Raw genomic sequence first — 15,202 nt, forward strand, 5'->3', positions numbered from 1 at the left:
ATCTGGCTCCTGTGCATCCTGCTTAACATCCGCCGGTGTTGAACCGTCGACATCATTCCCCAGCTGGGATCTCGGCAGCACTGCCTCGGCTAAGCGGCAACACACTCTACTGAAGCTCATCTGTATCGGTGACAAATTGCCCACAGCACCTGAGCTTTTGAAAGCAATAACTGAGGAGACAGATGAATGGCCTGCACTGTTGGACCTCTAGGTTGAAGGCTCTAGGTAAAAAACATGATGTCCAGACTCAAAACACTGCCACTTCCCCTAGGCTGCCTGCTTCCCAAACTCGTGTGCAAGAAGGTGGCGCTGATGCCTCCTTCTCCCAACCATCCATACTACCATCCAAGGATGGTAGTATGCAATAATGGTCGTAATCTGGTGGCAGCTTCAAAGCTTGGAAAGCTTGTACACATTCCTTGTATGGCCCATGTTGTAAATTTAGTAGTTCAGCACTTTCTCAAAAAATACCCTGAGATACCAGACCTACAGTGCCTACAAGTAGTATTCAACCCCCTGCAGATTTAGCAGGTTTACACATTCGGAATTAACTTGGCATTGTGACATTTGGACTGTAGATCAGCCTGGAAGTGTGAAATGCACTGCAGCAAAAAATAATGTTATTTCTTTTTTTATTTTTTTTTTAAATTGTGAAAAGTTTATTCAGAGGGTCATTTATTATTCAACCCCTCAAACCACAAGAATTCTGTTTGGTTCACCTAAAGTATTAAGAAGTATTTCAGGCACAAAGAACAATGAGCTTCACATGTTTGGATTAATTATCTCTTTTTCCAGCCTTTTCTGACTAATTAAGACCCTCCCCAAACTTGTGAACAGCACTCATACTTGGTCAACATGGAAAAGACAAAGGAGCATTCCAAGGCCATCAGAGACAATATCGTGGAGGGTCACAAGGCTGGCAAGGGGTACAAAACCCTTTCCAAGGAGTTGGGCCTACCTGTCTCCACTGTTGGGAGCATCATCCGGAAGTGGAAGGCTTATGGAACTACTGTTAGCCTTCCACGGCCTGGACAGCCTTTGAAAGTTTCCACCCATGCCGAGGCCAGGCTTGTCCGAAGACTCAAGGCTAACCCAAGGACAACAAGGAAGGAGCTCCGGGAAGATCTCATGGCAGTGGGGACATTGGTTTCAGTCAACACCATAAGTAACGTACTCCACCGCAATGGTCTCCGTTCCAGACGAGCCCGTAAGGTACCTTTACTTTCAAAGCGTCATGTCAAGGCCCGTCTACAGTTAGCTCATGATCACTTGGAGGACTCTGAGACAGACTGGTTCAAGGTTCTCTGGTCTGATGAGACCAAGATCGAGATCTTTGGTGCCAACCACACACGTGACGTTTGGAGACTGGATGGCACTGCATACGACCCCAAGAATACCATCCCTACAGTCAAGCATGGTGGTGGCAACATCATGCTGTGGGGTTGTTTCTCAGCCAAGGGGCCTGGCCATCTGGTCCGCATCCATGGGAAGATGGATAGCACGGCCTACCTGGAGATTTTGGCCAAGAACCTCCGCTCCTTCATCAAGGATCTTAAGATGGGTCGTCATTTCATCCTCCAACAAGACAACGACCCAAAGCACACAGCCAAGAAAACCAAGGCCTGGTTCAAGAGGGAAAAAATCAAGGTGTTGCAGTGGCCAAGTCAGTCTCCTGACCATAACCCAATTGAAAACTTGTGGAAGGAGCTCAAGATTAAAGTCCACATGAGACACCCAAAGAACCTAGATAACTTGGAGAAGATCTGCATGGAGGAGTGGGCCAAGATAACTCCAGAGACCTGTGCCGGCCTGATCAGGTCTTATAAAAGACGATTATTAGCTGCAATTGCAAACAAGGGTTATTCCACAAAATATTAAACCTAGGGGTAGAATAATAATTGACCCACACTTTTATGTTGAAAATTTATTAAAATTTAACTGAGCAACATAACTTGTTGGTTTGTAAGATTTATGCATCTGTTAATAAATCCTGCTCTTGTCTGAAGTTTGCAGGCTCTAACTTATTTGCATCTTATCAAACCTGCTAAATCTGCAGGGGGTTGAAGACTACTTGTAGGCACTGTACTTACCAAGGTACGACGTATTAGCGCCCATTTGCACAAGTCATCTCCCTCTTTTGCTGGCCTGGCAGTGCTGCAGCAGTGCTTACACTTGCCTTGTCACAGACTAATATGTGACCTCCCTATGAGATGGAAAGATGGAATTCAACCTATCATATGTTGGCCAGTATCCATGAGCAGCAGAGGGCAGTATCCCAATTCCAGCTGGAACATGCCCATCAGACACAGCTGCCAGATATAAGTACTGCAGAGTGGATTGCAGACATTTGTCAGGTCCTAGAGAATTTTGATTACTGTACCAACATTGTGAGCAATAATTATGCTCTTATCAGCATTACCATTCCACTGATTTGTTTATTGAAACGCTGTCTGGATGGTCTGACTGACCAGTGTTAATGCACCCGAGGTGTCTGTGGATCCAGACTTCACAATGGTTGCTAGTAATCCGCAGAACATCGGGCCAACTGTGTCAGGCCACCTTCGGTTAGCATCATGAGGATGAGGAGGATGATGAAGAACAGGAATGGTTTGAAGTTGGTAACCAAGGAAATGACAACTGAAGCTTCAGGGCTGTCCAGCATGGATGGCCTGAGGAGGAGCAGGATGAGGAGAGACAGACTGAGGAGGAGAGGAGGTTTAGGGAGACAGAATGTATTCTTAGCAGTGACACACAAAGTTTCCAGTTCGGAGTGTGGCACACATGGCACAGTTCATGTCATACTGCCTTTCTCAAGACTGTCAGCTAGTCCACATTTTCACAGACAACAAATACTGGTTATGTACCTTCCTTGACCCACGCTACAAAGACAAATTCACTTCGCTACTTGTTGAGGCAAATAAGGATTGTACTACGGAAACATTTAAGAGGGCTGTAGTAGACCAGTTGATAAAACCATTACCATTAGATAATGCTGGCGTCAGAGGTAGCGTGTCATCTCACGCAACAGGATTACAAGAGAGGGCTATAAATAGTACCGTGTTTTTCCAAAAATAAGCCCTCCCCCAAAAATAAGCCCTAGAAGGGATTTTCAGAGCAAGGCTTAAATATAAGCCCTCCCCGAAAATAAGCCATAGTCCCGGATCAATAATGAAGTGTCCGTGCAGCTAAAAAAGGATACAAATACTGCAGGACACTTCATTATAGACAGCGGCACCCGGCAATTACACTCACCCGATGCTGAGCGGCAGGACCTGCAGTGATCACACACCCGCACTCATCAGATCTCTCACACACACACACACACAAAATCAGATATCACTCACACACCAGATCTCACACACAAACATCGGATCGCACACACAGTCAGATCGCACACATAATCAGATCGCACACACAAACATCGGATCACACACACAAACATCGGATCGCACACACATCGGATCGCATACACACTCACCTCATCCAGCAACACCGATGTCTTCTCGCGGGCAGAAACCTGAGAGGCTGTGCGGTGGATCGCAATGAACAGGACCTGCGGCGGGACACGTGACTGTGTGCCTGAGATCGGTTGTGTGTATCTGTGATCGACTGTGTGTATCTGTGATCGGCTGTGTGCCTGCGATTGGCTGTGTGTATCTGTGATCTGCTGTGTGTGTGTGTGTGATCTGCTGTGTGTGTGATTTGCTGTGTGTGATTTGCTGTGTGTGTGATCTTCTGTGTGTGTGTGATTTGCTGTGTGTGTGATCTGATGTGTGTGTGATTTGCTGTGTGTGTGATTTGCTGTGTGTGTGATTTGCTGTGTGTGTGATCTGCTGTGTGTGTGATCTGCTGTGTGTGTGATCTGCTGTGTGATTTGCTGTGTGTGTGATCTGCTGTGTGTGTGATATGCTGTGTGTGTGTGTGATTTGCTGTGTGTGATCTGCTGTGTGATTTGCTGTGTGTGTGATTTGCTTTGTGTGTGATTTGCTGTGTGTGTGATTTGCTGTGTGTGATTTGCTGTGTGTGTGATCTGCTGTGTGTGTGATTTGCTGTGTGTGTGATCTGCTGTGTGTGTGATTTGCTGTGTGTGATTTGCTGTGTGTGTGATTTGCTGTGTGTGTGATTTGATGTGTGTGTAATTTGATGTGTGTGATTTGATGTGTGTGTGATCTGCTGTGATTTGCTGTGTGTGTGTGATCTGCTGTGTGTGATTTGCTGTGTGTGATCTGCTGTGTGTGTGATTTGCTGTGTTTGTGCAATTTGCTGTGTGTGTGATTTGCTGTGTGTGTCTGCGATCGGGCTGTGCGTGTCAGCCAGCAGCAGGGGAGAACGGCGTGCAGCAACCACCGGAGATCACAGGAGGACCTGGGAACCACGCAGACGTCAGGGTCTGGTGAGTATGAGTCTCCTGGGAAGTGGGGGGGTCTGCTTTTTTGGGGGGGTAAACTTACCCCCAACCGTGTTTCTCCAAGAATAAGACCTCCTCCAAAAATAAGCCCTAGTGCTTTTTTGGGTGGCAAAAAAAATATAAGACAGTGTTTTATTTTTGGAAAAACACGGTAGGAGCAACACAGGCAGGGGACTAATGTGCCAAAACTGGTCCATTTTCCACAAACCGTCAACTGCGAATCAGATAACGGTTGGGGGAACTATGACAAGGAGGGAACACTTAAGTAAGATGGTGAGGGAGTATGTAGGTGACCATATCATCGTGCTTTCAGAGTCTACAGTTCCATTTAACTATTGGGTTTCCAAGCTCAACACTTGGCCAGACCTCACCTTATACGCTTTGGAAGTGCTAGCTTGCCCTGCTACGAGTGTGTTGGAAGTGCTAGCTTGCCCTGCTACGAGTGTGTTGTCTGAGCGTGTTTTCAGCTCAGTGGGGCCAATAATAATAGATACTCGCACACGACTATCCAAGGAAAGTGCAGACAGTTTGACAATGATCAAAATGAACCATAGATGGATTTCCCCAGAGTATCTCAGGCCGCCTGTTAACAAGACCCAATAATAACTGTAGCCCCAAAATTTGTATTTCTTAAGTTCAAATAAGTTCCATTGTTTCTCATTGAAGACTATTTTGTCTTCTATCATCTAATGAGACCGCATGACTAATCTAACTTGTTATGCTGCTGCCATGTAATTGTTTGGCCCAATCACCCAGGCCAAGGCTTTTCAAGCCTTTGTACATTATGCACTGGCACAACCACTGTTGAGGCTACACTGTCTATAACGATTGGTCAGGCAGTCTCTATTTGTGTTCTTTATTGATGCTGTGCTCCATGGTGTGTTACACATGTCCCACTGAGGAATCATATTTTTTTTTTAGCATGTTATGCACTGTTGTAAATCCTCCCAATTTTAAAAAAAGCAATTGAGAGTACCTTATGATGTGTTCCATGGTGTCTGAACAATTCCCCCCTGGGGAAACAGAATCTTTTGAAATTCTTGGTGTTAGCTAGTGGAATAAAGCCTGAGTTCCAGAGTGAAACAACTGCCACTTCCACGGTGCTGCATGCTTCACAAACTGCGGTCTAGGAAGCAGGCGATGATGCCTCCTGCTCCCAACCTGCCTTTGGCCAGATGCAAATGTAGCGCAGAGGTAACCGGTGTAACGGGAACAGGAAGAATTCAGTCCACACAGTAGCTGCGGTTTAACTCGTATTTTACTCACAAGTGAGCTGCAGCCCGACTGGTCCTGGTATTCCCCACTGGGGCCTCAGGATTCCCTTTGTCACAGTGCCGGTTTCATGACCTGGTGAGCTTCTTCCTTGCACCCGTCGCTAGTTGGTGGGCCCCTGTAGCATAAAGCATTTTAGGGTCCCCTCCTGATTTCTCAGTCGTGTCCGTATGCAGGCAGTGTGAACCTTTTCTAGACTGGATGTCTGTCCCAGATCCCTGGCTCTCCCTTTACTGTTGTGCTCTGGATTCTTGTAGTGGTGAGGAACCGTGACGATTCCCTTACCTGGTCGACTTATCAGATGAGCATAAAGTCTCTGTCTGAACTAGGAATCTGCACCCTGCCGATGCCCAGTCCTGTGAGTACTCTCTGTACTCTCCCAGCGACTGTACTCCTTTTAGCCCCGTTAGCCACTACACACGTACTGTCTGGCTGCATGTCGATTTCAGACGTCCACCTCCATCACTGTCCTTCGTCAACTGTTCACTCCACTGTCTGGCCCCTCCCCCTTTCCTGGTTTCTGACTAGCGGGTCTGGATAAGTCTCCACTATATGTGGCTATCCACAGGTCCAGCCCTAGCCTGTTACCTGGTCTGTAAGGGAAAAAGGGTCATGTTTGTGTGTGTTTGTCTGGTGTTTACTGGCATTGGTCTTCCAGAAACCCGATAGCACTGCATCCATTACTAGATGCAATATCTTGTGGCACCTGACTGGTCAGGGGTGCCATATTCCCCCTTGGTAAATCCTAGCACGTCCTCGGGCTGCGAATACAAGCAAATACCACATTTTTAATGCATGAAAACGTTCAGGCCTGGTGTAACTAGGGAACGTGTCAAGGTTGTGATGGCCGGTGCCCAGTTCCGTGACCCTGGGGGTCGCTTTTTAAAAAGAAGGGAAATATTTACAGGCGATAATAAAATAAAAATAAAGAGTTTTTGTCGTGACGCCACTTGCGGGTTGCGGCTATTTAGTGGAGCCGCCGCTGCACAGTTCTCACTACTGGGGCTGATGTTGCTGGCAGCCAGAATGTTGGGCCCTCCACAAGTAGAGCCAGGCCCCAGAGGATGGAGGTTCTGGGTGTTTAAAGAAGGGAGACCACACGAGGGGTTTCTGAATAACCGGTTCTCTTTACTCACTTCGGATGGTGGATGGTAACTGGTACCCGGAGGACGGCTGATGTTCTCCTCTGGACCCCTTAATCCCAGTGACAGTGGTAACCTGGTGGCTTCTTTCCCCTACACCTCTACTGGTTGGTGGGTCCCTGTGGCTTGGAGCATCTGGGGGGTCCCCTCCTGGTAGTCTCTCAGTCAAAGCCTGTATGAGCGGTAGTGTGAACCCTGTGGGGATGGAGTATCTGGTCCTGTTCACTGGCTCTCCTGTTGCTACTTGTGTCCCGAACTTCTAGGTTTGTGAGGTTCCTGATGGTCCCCTCCCTGTGCAGGTATTTGTCAGGCAGCTTGAAGCGTTCACCTAACCTTGGGCCCTGTGCCCCGTCGGTGCTTTGGGTCCAGGGGTACCTTGCTATACCTTCCCTGGCAACCACTCTCCTGTGTGTCGCCGTTACACGACTCAGTCTCCAGCCACGTCCGTTCCCTTCACTGTCACAAGAGACTCTCTTGCCTGTCCCAGCGTCAACTCCTGACTGACTTTTCAAATGTCCCTGTCAACTGTCTATCTTGCCCCTCCCACTGGTTGTTGTCTAGTGGACTGGATTGGCTCCACCTCTGGGGGGCCATCTACTGAGTCCTACCCTAGCTCATCACCAGTCTTGGGAAAGGGGGAAAAACTGAGCTAATATATGTGTTTAGTTGGTAGCGGCACTGGTCTTCCAGGTCCCTGGGAGTTGGCCCTGCATCATTGACAGGATTAGTTACAATGAAGTCCAAGAACATACATTGGGTGCATGACACTTAACCTATAAATTCACAACCACTCCATATAAAGCCAAATAAGGCAATGGAACAAGAGAATCATACAAGAATAAATATTTTATTAATCATCATCAAAATATTAATAAAATCAAAAACAAAGGAATTCCCATGAGGGACATGCACATGTCTTACAGATAAATATACAGGACACCACATTCATGGTATAAGTTCAACTATAAATGCCTGGTTACCAAGCAATATGCAAATATTGTCCATTTTATAAATGCAAAAATACTTATACGTCAATGTTATATACCAATCAATCATGTGTCAAAAACAATCATTAAATTGCTTATTAAAATGATGTACATAAATATATTGCACAATAATTATAAATATATTGCACTATCACTATGACTAATATATTGCACTGCCGATGTAAAAAATATATTGCACAATAGTTGTAAATGTATTAAACTGTGACACATATAAGGCACTGACGAAAAAAATGCCCAGAGTGAAATTTGTAGTGGGCCCAATATATTGAAGGTACTGTACTATCAATTAGTGGGGCACAGAAATTTAGCAATTATATAGCCAAAATGAATACCAAGGTTGTAAATGGCTATTTAGCTCTTCATAAATTACACATCAATCCAGACCATTAAATGGCATACCAGTTCAATAGTATTGAGCCCGATACAACTAAAATATTACACTATCAAATAATTGCACACATATCTGAGCAAATGTTTTAACCAGTGTATCTGCCAGAAAGAAATAACTGGCTATTTAGATCGTTTCACACGCCCCCTGGAAGAAGCAGGGGTGAAACGATCGTAGGGTGGAGGGAAGAAGCAGGTGTGAAACGATCGTAGGGGTGGAGGGAAGCACATGTCTGCAGCTTTGTTTACCACGTGTATCATCTAAGGTTTTTTTTTTCGGCAGTGCCTTATATGTGTCACAGTTTAATACATTTACAACTATTGTGCAATTTTATTTTTTACAATGGCAGTGCAATATATTAGTCATAGTGTTAGTGCAATATATTTATAATTATTGTGCAATATATTTATGTACATCATTTTAATAAGCAATTTAATGATTGTTTTTGACAGATGATTGATTGGTATATAATATTGACGTATAATAAGTATTTTTGCATTTATAAAATTGACAATATTTGCATATTGCTTAGTAAACAGGCATTTATAGTTGAGCTTAAACCATGAATGTGGTGTCCTGTATATTTATCTGTAAGACATGTGCATGTCCCTCATGGGATTTCCTTTCTTTTTCATTTTATTAATATTTTGATGATGATTAATAAATATTTATTCTTGCATGAATCTCTTGTTCCATTGCCTTATTCGGCTTTATATGGAGTGGTTGTGAATCATTGACAGGATGCAGTACCTTGTACTGCCCTGATGGTCTCAGGGGCGCTACACAATCATCATCAACAACATCAGCTTCGATGTCCCAGCGTTTTTTCCATAAAATAGACATTACTGAATCATTTGACTACAATTTGAATAGAGGGCCACTGGAGCCGGTGGTGTTGGTGGAGGAGGAGGGCAAGGCCAACATCCCAACGGGCACATTGTAGCTGACCTTTTAAAGTGCTGTTAAATATGTCCCAAAAAAGGAAGTGCGAGACGGACACCAAAATAATGTATAAATTAGAGCCCTTTCTAATTGAAAAAGGGAGAAAAATTCTAAAAAACTAAACGTGTGAACATATGCAAAAGTGTTTTTTTTTAGGTCCGGGCTTGATTTTATGTTTTGTTAAAGTGATTAGGCACTACAAACTGTTTCTTATCAATTTCCCCTCTTTTAATTTGGTTTGAGAGCTGTAATGGCGGTAAAAGCTGCGTACTGCTTAGACCACGTTATTCCAAGATACTAGAAATGCAGTCAGGCACCTTCTACAGGCTGTGCCCATACTATTTATGCCTTTTCCCATCCATTTCAGCCTTTTCCTCAGTCACCACAGCTTGGCGTTAGGTCCAACGTGAAATTATTCGGGTTTCCCATAGACTTACATTGCGTATCGAATATTCACGAATAGTCGAATAGTGGCGACCTATTCGTCGGATATTCGCGAAGTCGAATATTTTGGTATTCGATCATCCCTAAACTGTATCTAAAGTCTGAGTGAAAAAGCTGATCCCGAACTTCAACGGGTGCACTTATCTCTATTTGTGGGTAGCCTGACAACAAAAATAATCCCTTAGATATCAGACATATAAAATCCTTTTGTTTTTTTATTACAATTATTCTTTGTAAAAAGATCATTTTTTATAACATTAAGAGACCAATTTATATAGGGGCTGACTCGCCCACCCCAGGGCTATGGGACACCCGGTGCCGGGCCGGACTAGTCCGGTGGTAGTCAGTGGTGGCTGGGCCCGGCTCCGTGGCCCTGGTGGGTGTCAGTAGAATATGTGGCTTACTTGTTAATGGTTGTGTTCGTGACGCCACCTGTGGTATGCGGCTATTAAGCCGCCGCTGCTGTATGAGGCCTCCGGGATGATGTTATGGCAGCAATGGTAGTACTGCTCCCCACAGGTGGAGCAATGCCCGGGGCACAGTTGGTGCTTGTAAGTGTCTATGCAGATGAAATGACAGAGGCAACTCCAAGGGTGCAGTTCAAGTTCTTTACTCACAGTTGTAGGGACCCTCAGACTGCTGGGACCACTGTCAGGGACCTCCGCCTTCTGGGTGATTCAGAGCGTGAAATCCGGTGCCCTTCCTTTAGTGTCTCCTTCTCTGCTGTCTTCACTAGCCTTGCCTTAGTTAAGATGGACCTGGCTTGGCCTCCATTACAGCCTCCAGGCTGGGGGGTCACCTGTCGGCTGATTACCCCTTTTCTGAAGGTCTGCTCTGGGTTCTGGCCCTGGGAGATTACAACGTCCCTGGGCCTCGGTTTTTACTGTTTGGAGATTGTCTTTGCACTCCTCCAGTCTCTAGGGACCGTCCCCTGTCGCAGCTAATCACTCCACCGATGTCACTGTGGACCAGGCCACCGCAGCCTGCAGCTACTCGTAGCGCCTCTGGGCCCTCGGCTTCGGTACCCAACAAGGACTGCTCGTGGTACCTACAGGACTACCCGCGGCCCTGCGACCCTTTCTGTCTCTGCGTGGTGTCACCTGGACCTCTGGGTCCCAGGTTCTGCACCAGGAAGCGTCTCCTTCAGTTCCTCTGCTCCTGACTGACTTGGAGCCTTTCTGTCCTTCTTTCTTTCTTTCTTTCTCATTGCCTGCCTCCAGCAGGCCTCCTCCTCCCTCCTTGCTCTCGTTCTTCTTCTCCAACTACATGCTGGCTCCTCACTCTTTCACTCCCTGAGGTAAACTGTAGTGATGTGTCGTTCGCGAACGAGCCGATTCTTTGAGCCGGCTCTTTGAAGTGAACGATATGAGCCGAATCATCAAAGTGAACGAGCCATAAAGAGCCGCTTTTTTTTTTTTTTTTCTCTGCTTCAGGGGGAAGCAGGAGATAAGGAGAAGAGTAAAGTAAACACAAGCTCTGGGCAGGAGCTGACACTTAAAGCTATACACACATAGTGGTTCTTCCTTAGTTCAGTGGGCACAATTGAGTACCAGGGAATGATGTGCTAGGGTTAAGTTTTCTGACCTCGGCTGGCACATATGGTAATGTGTAGGAGGAGAGGGGCTCAGCTTGTTTGCTAATAACAATGATCATCTTCTCTAGGTATTAGTCAGGGTTCAGGACCACTACAGTAAAGACCTGACCAGTTGTTGGGTAAGAGCATTTTAGACCAAACATATGTAAAGAAGTGTATACAGCTTCAATCATTGTATAGAGTTAGTAATAGGTCAGCACTTAGTGTCCAGTGTGTGCACAGAACAGATGACCCCTGACATGTTCATTTAACCCTGTAAGGTTTTCTTTCTGGCATAAAAAAGAGAAAATCACTGATAATAAGCCATGTCTCCATTCCTTCAATGTTTAGTGGAAGCTGCTGTGTGTGTGTGTGTGTGTGTGTGTGTGTGTGTGTGTGTGAGTGTGTGTGAGTGTCTGTGCGTGCGTTATTTTTTTTTGTGACCACAATTGATATTTTTTTACTAGTTTGGTGACTACATACAACATATTCATTAGCCTCTATATGCATGTGTCTGTGGCGTTGTGGTGTCACAATTCTCGCAGTTAAGACTTTTTTTTTCTATTTCTGTTAACAAATCCTGGTATTTTTAGATGTAAATAGATCTGACATCTGCACACAACCTCTATACATTTGTTTTATGTGCAATACTACCTCAATGACATTTATTGTCACTTAACTGTTAAAAAAGTTGGTATGTAACTAGTGTTGCATTGCCATATTGTGTTCCACTTGCTGGGACTTGTAGTGCTGTGCACCACCAGCAGAAGTTGGACCCATGCTATGTTAGCATTTAAACATTTCTGTTCCAGGTTGTGTTGAAATAAACTGATTTTGCTATTCAGTATCCTATGCTTCCATATTTTGGTGTGCGTACAGTATGTGTGTACAATGTGTGTATGTATGTATGTCCTTTGTGTTCAGTATGTACAGTGTGTGTGTGTGTGTACAATGTGTGTGTGTATGTGTGTCCTTTGTGTTCAGTATGTACAGTATGTGTGTACAATGTGTGTGTGTATGTATGTCCTTTGTGTTCAGTATGTACAGTGTGTGTGTGTGTGTACAATGTGTGTGTGTATGTGTGTCCTTTGTGTTCAGTATGTACAGTATGTGTGTACAATGTGTGTGTGTATGTGTGTCCTTTGTGTTCAGTGTGTACAGTGTGTGTGTACAATGTGTGTATGTGTGTCCTTTGTGTTCAGTATGTACAGTATGTGTGTACAATGTGTGTATGTATGTATGTCCTTTGTGTTCAGTATGTACAGTGTGTGTGTACAATGTGTGTATGTATGTGTGTCCTTTGTGTTCAGTATGTACAGTGTGTGTGTACAATGTGTGTATGTATGTATGTCCTTTGTGTTCAGTATGTACAGTGTGTGTGTGTACAATGTGTGTATGTATGTGTGTCCTTTGTGTTCAGTATGTACAGTGTGTGTGTATGTGTGTCCTTTGTGTTCAGTATGTACAGTGTGTGTGTACAATGTGTGTATGTATGTATGTCCTTTGTGTTCAGTATGTACAGTGTGTGTGTGTACAATGTGTGTATGTATGTGTGTCCTTTGTGTTCAGTATGTACAGTGTGTGTGTACAATGTGTGTATGTATGTATGTCCTTTGTGTTCAGTATGTACAGTGTGTGTGTGTACAATGTGTGTATGTATGTGTGTCCTTTGTGTTCAGTATGTACAGTGTGTGTACAATGTGTGTATGTGTGTCCTTTGTGTTCAGTATGTACAGTGTGTGTGTACAATGTGTGTATGTGTGTCCTTTGTGTTCAGTATGTACAGTATGTGTGTACAATGTGTGTATGTATGTGTGTCCTTTGTGTTCAGTATGTACAGTGTGTGTGTGTACAATGTGTGTATGTATGTGTGTCCTTTGTGTTCAGTATGTACAGTATGTGTGTACAATGTATGTCCTTTGTGTTCAGTATGTACAGTGTGTGTGTACAATGTGTGTATGTGTGTCCTTTGTGTTCAGTATGTACAGTGTGTGTGTACAATGTGTGTATGTGTGTCCTTTGTGTTCAGTATGTACAGTGTGTGTGTACAATGTGTGTATGTGTGTCCTTTGTGTTCAGTATGTACAGTGTGTGTGTACAATGTGTGTATGTATGTATGTCCTTTGTGTTCAGTATGTACAGTGTGTGTGTGTACAATGTGTGTATGTATGTGTGTCCTTTGTGTTCAGTATGTACAGTGTGTGTGTATGTGTGTCCTTTGTGTTCAGTATGTACAGTGTGTGTGTACAATGTGTGTATGTATGTATGTCCTTTGTGTTCAGTATGTACAGTGTGTGTGTGTACAATGTGTGTATGTATGTGTGTCCTTTGTGTTCAGTATGTACAGTGTGTGTGTATGTGTGTCCTTTGTGTTCAGTATGTACAGTGTGTGTGTACAATGTGTGTATGTATGTATGTCCTTTGTGTTCAGTATGTACAGTGTGTGTGTGTACAATGTGTGTATGTATGTGTGTCCTTTGTGTTCAGTATGTACAGTGTGTGTGTACAATGTGTGTATGTGTGTCCTTTGTGTTCAGTATGTACAGTGTGTGTGTACAATGTGTGTATGTGTGTCCTTTGTGTTCAGTATGTACAGTGTGTGTGTACAATGTGTGTATGTATGTATGTCCTTTGTGTTCAGTATGTACAGTGTGTGTGTGTACAATGTGTGTATGTATGTGTGTCCTTTGTGTTCAGTATGTACAGTGTGTGTATGTGTGTCCTTTGTGTTCAGTATGTACAGTGTGTGTGTACAATGTGTGTATGTATGTATGTCCTTTGTGTTCAGTATGTACAGTGTGTGTGTGTACAATGTGTGTATGTATGTGTGTCCTTTGTGTTCAGTATGTACAGTGTGTGTACAATGTGTGTATGTGTGTCCTTTGTGTTCAGTATGTACAGTGTGTGTGTACAATGTGTGTATGTGTGTCCTTTGTGTTCAGTATGTACAGTGTGTGTACAATGTGTGTATGTGTGTCCTTTGTGTTCAGTATGTGCAGTGTGTGTGTACAATGTGTGTATGTGTGTCCTTTGTGTTCAGTATGTACAGTATGTGTGTACAATGTGTGTATGTATGTGTGTCCTTTGTGTTCAGTATGTACAGTATGTGTGTACAATGTGTGTATGTATGTGTGTCCTTTGTGTTCAGTATGTACAGTGTGTGTGTGTACAATGTGTGTATGTATGTGTGTCCTTTGTGTTCAGTATGTACAGTGTGTGTACAATGTGTGTATGTGTGTCCTTTGTGTTCAGTATGTACAGTGTGTGTGTACAATGTGTGTATGTGTGTCCTTTGTGTTCAGTATGTACAGTGTGTGTGTACAATGTGTGTATGTGTGTCCTTTGTGTTCAGTATGTACAGTGTGTGTGTACAATGTGTGTATGTGTGTCCTTTGTGTTCAGTATGTACAGTGTGTGTGTACAATGTGTGTATGTATGTATGTCCTTTGTGTTCAGTATGTACAGTGTGTGTGTGTACAATGTGTGTATGTATGTGTGTCCTTTGTGTTCAGTATGTACAGTGTGTGTGTATGTGTGTCCTTTGTGTTCAGTATGTACAGTGTGTGTGTACAATGTGTGTATGTATGTATGTCCTTTGTGTTCAGTATGTACAGTGTGTGTGTGTACAATGTGTGTATGTATGTGTGTCCTTTGTGTTCAGTATGTACAGTGTGTGTGTACAATGTGTGTATGTATGTATGTCCTTTGTGTTCAGTATGTACAGTGTGTGTGTGTACAATGTGTGTATGTATGTGTGTCCTTTGTGTTCAGTATGTACAGTGTGTGTACAATGTGTGTATGTGTGTCCTTTGTGTTCAGTATGTACAGTGTGTGTGTACAATGTGTGTATGTGTGTCCTTTGTGTTCAGTATGTACAGTATGTGTGTACAATGTGTGTATGTATGTGTGTCCTTTGTGTTCAGTATGTACAGTATGTGTGTACAATGTGTGTATGTATGTGTGTCCTTTGTGTTCAGTATGTACAGTGTGTGTGTGTACAATGTGTGTATGTGTGTCCTTTGTGTT

At 43.9% G+C, this 15,202-nt stretch overlaps 1 protein-coding gene across 1 annotated transcript in view; it reads right to left on the minus strand.

Moving 5' to 3' along the window:
• Positions 1 to 6,118, minus strand: part of LOC142313117 (uncharacterized) — a 41,214-nt gene extending 35,096 nt beyond the window's left edge. The window contains exon 1 of the mRNA XM_075352102.1: positions 6,106 to 6,118. Coding sequence (XP_075208217.1) covers positions 6,106 to 6,118 — 13 coding nt within the window. The remainder of the gene's footprint in view (positions 1 to 6,105) is intronic.
• Between the last annotated feature and the right edge of the window lie 9,084 nt (positions 6,119 to 15,202).

The sequence above is a fragment of the Anomaloglossus baeobatrachus genome, chromosome 5 (assembly GCF_048569485.1).
Source record: "Anomaloglossus baeobatrachus isolate aAnoBae1 chromosome 5, aAnoBae1.hap1, whole genome shotgun sequence".
Lineage (NCBI taxonomy): Eukaryota > Metazoa > Chordata > Amphibia > Anura > Aromobatidae > Anomaloglossus > Anomaloglossus baeobatrachus.